A 13200-nucleotide genomic window follows, 5' to 3' on the forward strand; every position below is an offset into this window, starting at 1 on the left:
GCAGAGGCTTTGTGATTATTGGCCTTTTGTCTACTTGAAGATGATAATCTCTAGAGCTTGAAGCATACCTGCCTACACTATGTTTACCAAGCAGGGAAGACTTCAACCCACCTAATTGCAGAAGCTATGTAACATGTTTTGGCAGGGAATTAAAAAACAAAGGTTTTAAAAGGGACCAACAATTGTAGAAGTAACTTTACAGGTACAGTTTTCAAACCTAGAGACTATTTGAGTTGGCAGAGATGGCCTATGCCTGAGACTGAAGGTTGTGCAAAGGCCAGGTTTTGGTGAAGTCCACGGAAGCAGACTCTGATGCAGGGAAGCAAGTACGAGTGAACAGATGACCATGAGGAGAAATCAGTCTTCTGACTAGATCAGAGGTCTTGACAGATTTTTTTCGTTCTTGGCATGAGACCAGGTCTGCACCAAGAAGAAAAAGAACAGTTGCAGAGTGGATACCTTGTACTGTTCACCTTATTCCTTTTTTCCCTATTAAATGCAAGGACAAAGCTTTTGGGTGTTTACCTAGATAGTTTATGGTTTTTCCAAATTGGTCTGTGTTTTTACTTGAAGTGCAAATATGTGAGGCAGATGTTAAAACAAGTGACATAATGTTTACATTAAGTTGCCTGTTTTGTTTTCGTAGCCTTAAATTGGAATGTGAGAAACTGGCAAGTGAAAAGACAGAAATGCAGAGGCACTATGTGATGGTAGGTATCAAAGATTAGGCTTTTTTCCTTTTCACATAATAACAAATATGGGTTCTCGGCATTACGAAATGTGAGTTAATGAAATGCTTGGTTCTTTTTTCTTTTTTACAGTATTATGAAATGTCATATGGATTAAACATAGAAATGCATAAACAGGTAAGCTTTAGCAAAATCTCAAATTGAAATGCAAAGTAAGTCATGATTTTATTATACTGGCTTTGTCCTCAAGAGTGGGGGGGATTTGTATGCCATTTTTCAGCCTCGGTTTCCCTTCCTGCAAATTGGTGGCAGTATTCTGCAGCAGGAGCTGCTTCTTGACATTATAGAATGTTTAAGTTACTAGGTGAGAGGTACTTTGGAAGTGTAAACTAGCCTGTTTATAGGCAGGTAGGAATTGAGGCTCTGACTTGACTTTTCTGCCTGGATACATTTATTTTCCTCTTGAAAGATCTGTGTATCCTGTAGAGTTCTGAAGTTCATAATAGCTAATGTTTTTATGCTGATTTGGAAAGAAGTGTGAATCTCTGTGGGAAAGAAGGGTATTTGGGAGTGTCCTTATTCAGGTTAAACAAGGTATATGACTAACTATGGAGTTCTCCCTATGCTTTGGGGCTGCATAAAGCAACACTCAGGATCAGTGGCTTATTAGCAAACATCTTTTTGAAAAATGTCTCAGTTGATGTAGGTTTGGAGGTGAAAAAAGCATCCTTTTATGACCACAGCATATGTTGGGCGTTGCTTCAGTCCTAGTGGTTTTAAAAGCATGAAAAGATTAGTGACTGGAAAGCTCGAGCTATGACTATGAGTTTGCAAGTTCCCATAAAATTCACACTTATGGCTACTATAATGGTGTATAAAAAGGGTATTGAGCTGGAACAAGGCACTAAGGATCTCATAAGAGAAGAAAAGCTAAATGATTGCTCAGCCCAAAGGACCCTCGATTGAGTAGTCATTGTCTGCCAAAGAAAGCATTAATGGCAGGGTGTAAGTATTTCGGAGATATGCTGACATTCACTTTTTCATCAAGACTCTGGTACAATAAGTCTTTTAGAAATCGATTGCCTCTTAAAAAATTATCATCAGATGAAGTTGCACAGTTGGACACATTTCAAAGTGCAACAATACAATTCTTACTTGATGTATATGTGCTATTTCATCTCAAACCCTTGTTTCATTAAATTAAAGAGCATGGCTGACCGGCGGGGGCACGGTGGAGAAATTGATTAGTTCAGCCTTCAGATCTTCCTTATATTCAAAGACTTTCATTAAGCAAGTGTGTTTCAGAGTTGAATTCTGCTTTTGTAACTCTGCGCTCTTTGATTTTTAATTCATCATAGATTTCATAATGTTAATTTATCGTCATGTACCTTAGATCTGTTCTCAGTTATGTGTTTGGAAGGAGATAGTTAAGTTCAGGGCCTTTCATTAACAATGTAATTGGGCCTTTAAAAGTGCTGATTTTATTCTGATTTGCAAAGTTGGTAGCCTAGTTTATGTTGGGTTTGTGCCTTTGTTTCTGTGTGCTTAAATGGCTAGTGCCTGATTGAGGCAATTGTAACTTGTTGATAGTAATTAAGCTAGAAGATATATGGTGATTTAAATTAATTACACAAATAGACTTGGTCAAGGAGTTCTAACCTGCCACTTTTTTTTTTTTAAGTTACCGTAAAGGCACATTTTTTTTCCCCAACAAATATTCTGGAAGGGTAAGGGGAGATTGAGCTTTCTCTTAAACTCATGAACTCAAAAGGATTTAATAACCTCACCGACTCCATACAAGGGAATGCCACCTCTGTGTGATGTGTGCTGGTGCTGGATTTATGGGGGGAGCTACAGGAGGTGTGAAATTCTTCTGGGTTCCTGTAGGTTGCTTGGTGGAGTGACCTCTTCTTTATCGCGTAGGAAGAAGGAAGAAGGGGCGAGGAGGGTCGGGAACCCCATGGTGTGAAAATAGTTTTCTAATGAGTTTCTGTATTCCGTCGGGCATTTGTGGGTATATATCGTCTGTCCGTGAGCCAGTGTGCATTAATAATATGCTTAGTAATTTGAAAGATGTGAAAAGCTGAGAGACGCTGTGTTCTTCATAGTAGGATATTAAGCCCCCTGAAACTTAGTTTATATTGTAAATGCTGACAGACCCTTAACTAGAGTGGTATGCAGAACAGTGCTGTAATTCAGTTTAAAGTGGCCTTACATTTGAAAAACATGCTTCTGAATGTCACACATTAATAATAAGTTCTGAGGAGGCATTTGGTGCAGCTAGTAATCATAATTCTTATTAAAACTGGTGATGTCTGGCCCCCAGGGTGTAGCCAGGCTCAAATTGATGCTTTTTGCCGCCTGATCACCAGCATGGCCTAAGTGCTCATTATATTGTAGAGAGGGCCTTTGGAGCTCTCATTAGATTTGACAGGAATTCTCTCTAGGGGGAAACTGGGCATTAGCGAGACTCCTGACAGGCTGAAATTAGTCCTGCTTTATGGCTTATAACCAAATGCTAGCAAGGCATCATCAGGGGACAGAAAAAATTGTCATTTCTGACAACATCTTTGTTACTGAAAAAAAATGCAGTGATGGGGAAACTTTCCGTGGAGAGAGCTTTAATGTTGTTAAGATTTGTCTCCAGTGTGATGACCGCTCTCCTCCCCACCTTTCAGCGGCTTTGTTGGAGGAGTGAGTTTGAGAGGTTTCAGTGTCAAATCTCACCACCGATTTTTCCGTGTGGAAGTTTTAAAGTGGAAGTGCGTCCAAATCAAGAATGGTATAATTGTGGTTTCCTTACTTGGTTTGGTGCCCGCAGTCTGTGTTTATGTTGTGTCAACACTTCCTGATAAGCCTTCCCCTCACTTTCTCTGCTTCTATTTGTGGCTGGTTACCGAAAAGTCAATGAAATCAGGATGGTCATGGATATTTAAATCTTTAATCGTAGCATGAAGACAAAAATATTTTTCCTTTGAGCCTTTTATAGATTCCTGCCTGTCCTCTTTTCAGGTAGGTCGTGTAAACTCTAAATATCTCTATACAGAGAGGTGGAGACTCTTCATGAAAGATGGAGCCATTCTGATACCACCAGTGTTAGGGTACATGAAAAAGTAGCAGGTTAACGCGAGTCTAATTGTGTTTGAGGGCTGTGCCTAGTGTGTTTGGCAGTGTGATGTTTAAAGTTTTTTTTCTGTCATGTGGAGTGGTATTACCTCCTTTGATATTTTGGGGAATAAGATGCACTGTAAGTACTTATATAAGCCTGATTTATCCCACTTGTATACCTTTTCAGCACACTGATGAAGCCGTGCCGTAAGTTGTCATTGGTGGCGTGAATTTGTACAGCACTTAGTTTTCAAAAGCGATTTGCCTCATCCTGTGAAGTAGATTGGGTGGTAGGTGTTAGATTGGGTAGGTGTTTTGCTCTGCCTGCAACTTTGGGTGCGTGCTCAGAGTCTGGGACTTGTCAGGGCCAAGCATCTATTTAAGCTTGAGTTTGGCTCACTCGGTTCCCAATTCAGCGCTTCTTCCCTGTCTCCCTCCTCCCCCACTGCCACTGGAGCATGAGGCCAGTGGTGGAATCACCCTTGGGCCTGTGCTTAGCGACCCAAGTCTACCCCACTGCGTGCCTGTTCTCAGTGTTTGTCTGTTTTGATCAACTTCATCATTTGTGAGACACCTTGGGGTGAGCCTCATGTTCTAAAAATTAGGAAAATCGGCAGTACTGACTGGTCTGTGGGGACCACAGCTGTGGGTAGGTAGGAAGTTGTAACCAACTGAGCAGTACTGTCCGCAGGTTAAAATGAGTCGAAGAACCAAAGAAAATTTGAAACGTGTTATCGGGGCTCTGGTTGAGCCCCAGTGACGCAGTGAGTTTGATCATTTACTTTGCCTCTCTGTGCCTGTGTTCTTCTGAAGGCAGGCAGGGAGTGCTTAGGGCTCTCCAGGGTGGTGGAAGAATTTAAAAATAAATGAAAGGACTAGCTCTGAAAGGAAAGTATTCTGCAATCCTGATGGTGGGGTGGGGAAGGAGAGGAGAAAGAGAAAAAAAAAAACCAGACGAGAGCTGAACATTTCCAAACTCTGTGTGATAGTTCAGCAAGCACAGTGTCTCAGACCATATAAATTTTGGAGTGAAACTGCTTTCACAGTTTTGATGTGTGCTTTAAAGTTTCTCTTTAGAAAGAAATGGTTCTTTAGTAGTGTTTTAAAAGTGTTAAGGTGGAACGGTTAGGGATTCACCTGTGGGTTAATTCCTTAGATGGGACTCTTACTATTTGTACGTTTTACCTTTCTTTCTGTTTTTTAAACCATTGGGTTTTCAGTCTGCAGTTTCTCATTTTGAGATTTTTTTTTTTTTTTTAAGTCAGTATCTCAGAATGGAACTGACCAGCTGGAGTATAGGAACTTAGAGTTAAGCCCCACCTTGTAATACAAAGAAGGTAGCTGTCTTCAAGGTTGGAGTGGTCCCCCACTTGATTTCATTAGCCAGGCCTGTCCTTTACAAGTAGGAGTTAAGAGATAAAGCTCCCTGTGTTTAGAACCTAGATTCCGAGGTGCAAGATTAGCCTTTGTTTTTTATTGGCAAGCGGGGCGGATTCTTCACTCCTTAAGCAGCACCCTCCTGACCCCTTCCACAGCTGGGCTAGTTGCAGATTTCTGTCCAGGGCCTGGCCTAGGGTGAGGTGAGTGAGGCCTTTGCCTCCGGCACGGAGCTGAAAGGAGGTGTCAAAAAGTTTAGCACTCAAGGTGAACAGTATTTTTAAAGTTCAAAATTAAAACCAAAAAACCCATGAGGAACAAAATGTCAGCATTTTATGTAAGGACAGGATGTGATAGGGTCGGGTGAGGCCAGGGAGGCACGTGTTGGGTCAGAGAACCTCCCTCACCTCCCCTTTGTTCTGCCATCTCCAGAGGGCTGGGCTGAGGCCCGAATGTCCCGCTGATCTCTGGGATCTACCTTGGTGTAAGCTAGAGTGGGTTAAGGTCACTTATTTAGGGATTTCAGTTGGTGACTGGGTGAGTCATTAACAAGGTGCCTGGCCCTGGTTTCCGCCCGCTCTGTAAAAAGGGTTAGACTAGGCAGGCCCTAAAGTAGGGCTCCTCTCACCAGAGGGGACTCATTCCTCCAGAGGCACGAGTCCCCGCCAGGCTTCGGAACCCAGCACCTTGTGTGTGTCAGTTAAGGAGAGTCTGTCCAGGGGGCTTCAGATGTTCCTCCAAATAGTGTTTATTAAGAAACACAGAAAGGAAAATCTGTTCCTTTAGCAAATATTTAAATAAATCATGTTGTGTGGTAGTTACCCTAAAGATACATTCAGTTACTGGCTCCTGGAACCATTTTGAGTTTCGCTAGATCTAAGTCTTCAGCTTTTCTATTATTAAACCTCTGTGGTCTCTAGAAGTGGATTAAACTAAGAAACTGACTGGACTCTCATTGAGGTTTGATTGCCTCAGTCATGTCCCGTGCCCCCCCGCTACCCTTCCTATCCATGGTGCTTACTGTTGCTTCAGGTTTTTAAAAATTGAAATTCTCAGGACTAGTACTTTTAATGAGGAATATTTGGTGTAATGGTTTTTTTTTTTTCTTCCTTCTGCTATCTTCCCTCTCGGTGTAATGGTTTTTAATTAAACTTTAGAGAGCTGTTTTGGGAAGTTGGCTTACTGGACAAGATTAGGCATTTATAGCTTCAGCATAGTGTTTGCTGATGGGATCGGTGAGTTCTGTAGTGAGAAGTGTGCCGTAGGATTGTTCCATGAACGTGGCTTTGATGTTTGAAGTAGAGTCTGTGTTTGTGGGGGGGGTGTGGGTGTAGGCGTGGGCCTTCAGGTGTGGGAGAGATTTTCTAATTTTTTTCTGAGGCATGGTTTGATCAGAAAAATGAAAAAAGATTACCAAAATTTTAACATAAGTTAAGAGATTCATATGTTACCATTCACTTGGTTAAAGAAAAAATGGTCTCTAAAATTGTTTGAAAAACCACCATGATTACAGAACTGCTCAGTTTATAGAGCACCCAGTCACCATAACACTTTTTGTGAAACTCCAAGAAACGTTGACAGAAAGTTTTAACCTGTGATTTCACACAAGTCTGTATTTCATTATTTTGCATTTCAATTTTTAGTAACTACTAAGTTTTTAATTCTGTTTGTCTGCTTTGAAGCAACATACAGTCATAACTATGAGAACATCGTTTACCCCCCTTCCCCAGCATGTTTTCATACTAAGTATAACAAACACATTTTTTTAGTTTTTCTAGTAGTATTATTTGCTACTTAGTCATCTTTGACCACAAAATATGTTCGTGAGAAAAGGGTAGTGTGAAGCTTATTTTGGGTATAAGGAAAAAATAAGCTAGAAGAATTCTGTGCGTTGAATCGATTTTTTCATCTGCCGAATAGAGAAAAACTACTATTAAGTGTGGTAGGTGTACATTGCTGTGCACGCCGGAAGGGTAGTGCACCTATTTCCAATAGATACTCATTAGATAATCATTATTCACTTGATAAAGCAGAATCAGTTGTCTTTGAGAATGTAGGTACATTTGAACTTGTGTGTCCAACTCATGCAGTTTGTTAAACCGCTGAAATACATGTGGTACTAGACCGGGTTCTTTGTTTTGGTTTGTTTTGTTTTGTTTTGGCTGCACCGCACAGCTTACAGAATCTTAGTTCCCCAGCCAGGGATTGAACCCATGCCCTCAGCAGTGAAAGTGTGGAGCCCTAACCACTGGACAGCCAGGGAATTCACTGGACTGGGTTTGATATTAGTGTCATTGCTGATCTAACTAGTTTATTAATCTGCAGTATTTTGTGCAGCCTGTCAGTAAAAAGTTTAAAAACATATCCCCAGACTTGTTTACTTATAATTTATAAGTTCTATAAATATGTTACTGTACTAGTATGTTGTATACATGTATAATACATGGAAATTTTAAATGAAGGGGTTAAAATCAAAGTTCTTATATTCTCAGTGCTCCCTATTGGCTTGTCCAGAGTGGCCCCTGGGACACTCCCACTCCACGGTCAAGACCAGTAGCCCACATTTTAAACAGCCTTGGAACGCTCGCCCTGGAAGGGAACACCTTTAAGGTGGTGAATGCAGAATTCCTTTAGGGGCATGGGTCTTTTGGCCTCCTAGGTATGCCTGTTTTTTTCTGATTTTGACTTCCCACTCCGGTAATTGCCTCTTTGCCCATCACTCACAGCCTTGTGTATCTGCCTCTGGTTATTGTCTCTGCCAGTCTTACTTGGTTACCTCTGTCCTCTTCCCCCCAGGCCCTTTAATCCAGCCAGATGGGTCCCTCCTTCATACCTAAAATATGTTTTGTGTTTTTCTGTTTTCCTAAAAGTCCAGGCTATTTTGTCAAACTTCACATGGCCTCCTTCAGTATCCTTCAAGGTCTAGTTCAAATACCAACGCTGCCTGTTTACTTCAAGGTCTTCCATGGCTGCTCCAACAGGAGGCTGTCACATCGCTTATTGTTGCTCTGACTTTTGTAGTATTGTTTTTTCATGTGCCTTTTTCTGTTATTCCAGCTGTGTTGCAGTCTGCTTGAGGCTTGAATTTGAGACTTGCATCTTCCCTTCCCAGTGAGTTCGAGTAGGCATTCAAGTAGCATTTAATGTGCCCCTTAGGTAGAGCGGTAGTTGTCACTGTTTTGGATCCTGAACCCGTACGAAAATCAGGTGAAAGCTGCTTGGCAAAAAAAAGTACACCTTTTAATACACAAGATAGCTTTGCCCAACAATTTTGGCTGTTTGTGGACATCTTAAGATCTTTCAGCAAGTCCTTGGAATCCAGATTAAAAACTTGGATCTGCAGTACCAGTGTGGCTCCTTATGCTAAAATTAAGAATGAAATGTTTGGTTTCACTAGATGTTTTATCGGATTACAGTTCTAATCTCATCCAGGCACTTTTGCTCAGTTGTTTTTCTTTTGGAAAAGTGATTTATAGTCAAATATCCGCTGAGGCTTCTTAATGGGGAGTTTAATTATGGTAATATATTTGGGTTTGTAGTAAAAAAAAAAAAAGAGAGAGAGAGAGAAAACAAAAGTAGCATGTTTCTGAGGCCTGGGTTTCCGTGAATGTGTGCACGCATCACCGCCCTGGGAACCACTGCTCATCTCCTAAGGGTGACCACAGCCACTAATAGAGCTGTGGATAAGTTGCATTACACGCTTCTCCAAGGCATTAGACTTGACTTAGTCACCAGGTTTCTTAATAATAATGATTATACCCACTGATTATTTACTTAAAAGTCTTTACAGAGTCCCTCCCCCCGCCCCAAACACTTTTGTTATGAAGAATTTCAACTATACAGAAAAGGAGAGAGAGTACAGTGAACACCCTGTATTATACCCACCTATTTGATACCAGGAGTCTATAAGGTAACGTTTTTTGTAACATCTGCCTGTCACGTATCTTGCATATAGCTTTTGCCCTCCCCTCACCCGAAAGATAAATAGATAATTCAAGCCTTTCTTTAGCAGCCAGCTCCATTTGAGACTGATGCACATGAAAGTGGGAGTTTCTCAGGTACACTTGAAGAATTCCATCTGAACAGGTGTTCATAGCATATTATAACATTTTCCTTGTTAACTTGCCTTTTCGTTCTTGGCGTGGTTGTATTAGATGATGCACCATTATGTGGTGTCAGGGTGGTTGCTTTTCAGCTGTCACCTGAATGCAGAGGTTTGTACTTAAACAGAAAAGCCAGATTCCCCTTCCCAAGCCCTTGTACCTTTTGGCCTTTGATGACGCCCCTTTAAGATGTGATCAGCATATTCACTGGGGAAACAGCTTTAGTGTTTATAGGTGGGAAACCAGGAAGTGATTGTGCAAAAGGACTCTGATTTTGAACTCTGTGTGGATGGAAGCTGTCCTGGTGGAGAATTTAGGTTGGCCTCAGAGGCCGTGGGTGGAATAGGGGTGTGAAGTACCAGAAAACAAAACCTCTTTGAGGACCCCAGCATGTGGAGGAGGCTCTCCAAGGCTAGGGCCTCCAGGAGCGCAGCCTTTGTCTGTCCTTGGCGCCCTCTTGATGCCTTGAGTAAACAGTCGGGCAGAGCCTCTTACAAGTAAGGTGACCGGCCAGTGTATTGACACGCACAGACACAATAGAAAACTGCATTAGGAGGCGAGCCATTGGGATTTGCAGTAAATATATTACAGAACACAAGTGACTTGCCGATACTGCTTGTTTAGCAGTTTGCAAGGGCAATGGCAGTATGGATTTTTGAATTAGAAGGGAAGGGCTGTTCTTTCTCTGTGCAGGAACATCTAGTTGATGGCTGGGGAGAAAATTGATTTAGAGAACAAAATGCAGCCGCCTTTATTTGTGCCACTTGAAAGGCTTCTATGGATTAGCGAGTGAAAATAAAAAGGTCGCTCTCAGTTTAGGAAAGGGGGTCTTAACATTGATCTGCATCTTGGTCTGGTATGGAGAGAATAATGGATGGGCCACCGGGATGGAGGAAGGGTGTCCAGTGCCCACGCAGCCTACAGCTACAGGTGCCCGCTCGGTTCTCAGACAGTTGTCTATTTCAGCAGTTTGGCTTTCAAAAGTCAGCTTCCTGGGTTTATTGTAGAGTAAGCTTATTTGGGACATTAGAGTAAGTAGTCATAGCTCCATCCATTGAGCTCCTTGTGCCCTAGGAACTGTACTGTAGGAGCTCTCTGTAAATCCCTCCAGTCTCCCTTGGATACTAATTATTCCTCCTTACAAAGAAAGAACAGGCTAGAACGGGGGTCCATTAGCCGTCCGAGGTCTGTTAGGATCCGGGCCGCACAGCAGCAGGTGAGTGGCGGGGGAGCAAGCGAAGCAAAGCTTCATCTGCCACTCCCCGTCGCTCGCACTATCACCTGAATCATCCCGCCCGCCCCCCAGTCTGTGAAAAATTGTCTTCCACAGTAGCAGTCCCTGGTGCCAAAAAGGTTGGGGACCACTGGGCTAGAAGGTTAGGGGATGACAGTAGCACCTATTGGATAGGGTAGTTATCAGGATTGAGTGAGTTTCTGTGTGCAGGAGTCTGGCACTTGGGCACTCTCAGGACAGCTGTTCTCAAAATCTGTTACCTAAATCTATTATTGTCCCTTTAAAACTGTACCCTGCCCTTGGAATTCTAGGCCATGATTCCATCTTGTTTTTCCAAGCCCAGTTTCCTTCCTTCCTGCATCTGAACTGTTCACTTTTCATTATTTCTCCTCAATTACAAAGTTTTTTTATTCTCAGATCAGAAGCATTTATCTCTAAGCTCCAAAGGAGACTTCTTTTTAGGTTCCTATTGGCAATCTCTGTTGTCTAAAGAATCCAGAGGAATTAAGATGCCTTATTTAAGCCAAACAGCAAAATGTACCCTTGGAAGGCAACAGCCTTAAGTTAATACGACTACCAGTGAGAATAGCCTTGTGTTGAGTTTTTTCATTTAAGGGGATGGATGAACAACAAAGAGGATTTGGTTCATTTTATTGAAGTGAGTTTTGGCAAAATAAAGGCTGGGAGGTGCGTTTCTGATTTTTTTATTTTTAATGAAATGTGGAAAATCCAAGTTTGAATTTGAAGAGAGTTTTGTCATCTTGAAAAAAAAGGGGTGTGTGTGTGTGTGTGTGTGTGTGTGTGTGTGTGTGTGTATGTGTGTGTGAATTACATGACCGAGTTGTTGCTTTGTTGGAGAAAAAAAAATTGTGCGCCTTGATGATGTATACATATGTATAGTTTTATTTTGGCTATGAAAACTTGTTAAGTGCGTGCAGAAGTTTGAGTAGATAATTGTGTTGCAGTATTCTCCAGGTACTACGTGGGCTTGAGATTTCTGTGGACTGTCAATTCACAGCTGCTGCTTATGTGCTAATATTTGAGGAAGCAGGGAAAACACAGGAGGGAGAAAAGCCAGGGCCATTGGGATTAGACAGACTGGGAGTTTAGGCTGTTGACTCTTATTGCCAAGCATGATGCAGTAGCAACTTTTTGTAAGTATTTGGGATAAAAGAGGACACAGTCGACAATACCTGCCAATACCTGCTCTCACACTTGCTTGAAAGCTCGGCTGCCTGCTGACATCGGTGTGCTGAGAAGCTCCACGTTGCGTCTGTTTGTGTTTAGCTTGAGTCCTGAAGTCCTCTGAGTGTCTGTACGGGAAGCACGAGGTTCTTGACAACCCCTTCGGCCTGCCAGTTGGCCTGGGTTCCAGAGCCTTTTCCTTTTGTAACCCGGCTGGCTCTCTTACAGTGCCTGGGCCCTGAGCTCCCGCGGAGCAAATCTCTTTGCACAGCTACTGAGGAGATTGGAATTGGACCACTGAAATGTGTCCAACTTCTGTACTTTTTAGCTGACCAAAGGCCAAAATCATACCACTAACTCAAGAGCGGAACTGCTGACTTTGAAATCTTATAAGAAATCTGTATTTCATAATTGACTGCCCTGGATGCTGTGATACTCATGAATTAAATGAAATAGTAAGGGGGTGTCACATTTCAACTGTGGATTTCTCTAAGGGTGCAGAGATTTTGAACTGGTTGCTAAATCTGTGTTCATTCTTATTTCTTACAATGTATCAGATGTAGCTTTACCCACCTAAAAGAGCCCCAGGCAAATCAGTGTTGGTGTACTACTGTCATCTTGTGCAGCCATTGTTTTGCTCATGATTTTATCATAAGGGCAAATAACCCCAAAATGCTGTGGTTTTTATTTTATTATTATTTTTTCTGATTAGCATGCAGAATTATTCTTGTCAGTTTCCCTCAAAGTACTGAAATTGATCAAGGTTTATATGGAATGAGCACCAATTGTTCCTTCTCAAATTAAAATAGTATAAAAGGGGGCTTTTGAGTAGAGTTTGCACAGTGAGAATATTGGTATTGACACCACTTATACTTTGGAGTACAGTTTGAAGACCAGATTCTACTGTGTGTTGCATACTGGTTGATATGGCTGTAAAGAGGAGATGAATGTGGCTACTTTTCCAAGTCTATTACTCAGGAGGACTGTAAATTTGATTGGCTGTTACAATTCTAGCAGAATCATTCGATTTGAGAGCAATAGAAAGATAAGATATCCAATTACCCAAATGATTTGCAGGGTTAGCCAACGTTGTCATGGAGACACGAGTTGGAACAAATTAAATTTTAAGCAATAAAATAATCTTAAAGCCCGTCTGGGAACAAGAAAATTTGGCAGTGGCACTTACCTGAATTGAATCTTAGCTTGACACGATGTTGTTTGACATTGATATACTGTGGGGGCCTCAACTTATATATGGTGCAGCCATTACCTTCAAAAAAGGAGCTTGGCCTCACCGGTAAAGGGGAGTATTAGTGTAAAGTTAGGATATTAACATTTATTCCACTGCTTAAATGATAATTGGGCTCTGGGTTCCCAGGAATATTTTGTATTTAAGGATTGAAATGCCTTAATAAGGATTAAGCAGCATTAATTGGACACTTGGAAAAAAAGACTTATTTTGCAGCAGCGCAGTTTTTGGAACTGCTGTTCCCCTTTGTGTGTG

The 13200-nt window shown here is 41.7% G+C and overlaps 1 protein-coding gene across 3 annotated transcripts in view; it reads left to right on the forward strand.

Moving 5' to 3' along the window:
- Positions 1–13200, forward strand: part of LOC132523570 (transducin-like enhancer protein 1) — an 89220-nt gene that overhangs the window by 1820 nt on the left and 74200 nt on the right. For all 3 annotated transcript variants that reach the window (XM_060154943.1, XM_060154944.1, XM_060154945.1), the window contains exons 3-4: positions 647–710; positions 822–866. In XM_060154943.1, the coding sequence (XP_060010926.1) occupies positions 647–710; positions 822–866 (109 nt within the window). The remainder of the gene's footprint in view (positions 1–646; positions 711–821; positions 867–13200) is intronic.

This window comes from Lagenorhynchus albirostris, chromosome 7, assembly GCF_949774975.1.
Source record: "Lagenorhynchus albirostris chromosome 7, mLagAlb1.1, whole genome shotgun sequence".
In the NCBI taxonomy this organism is placed as follows: Eukaryota; Metazoa; Chordata; class Mammalia; order Artiodactyla; family Delphinidae; genus Lagenorhynchus; species Lagenorhynchus albirostris.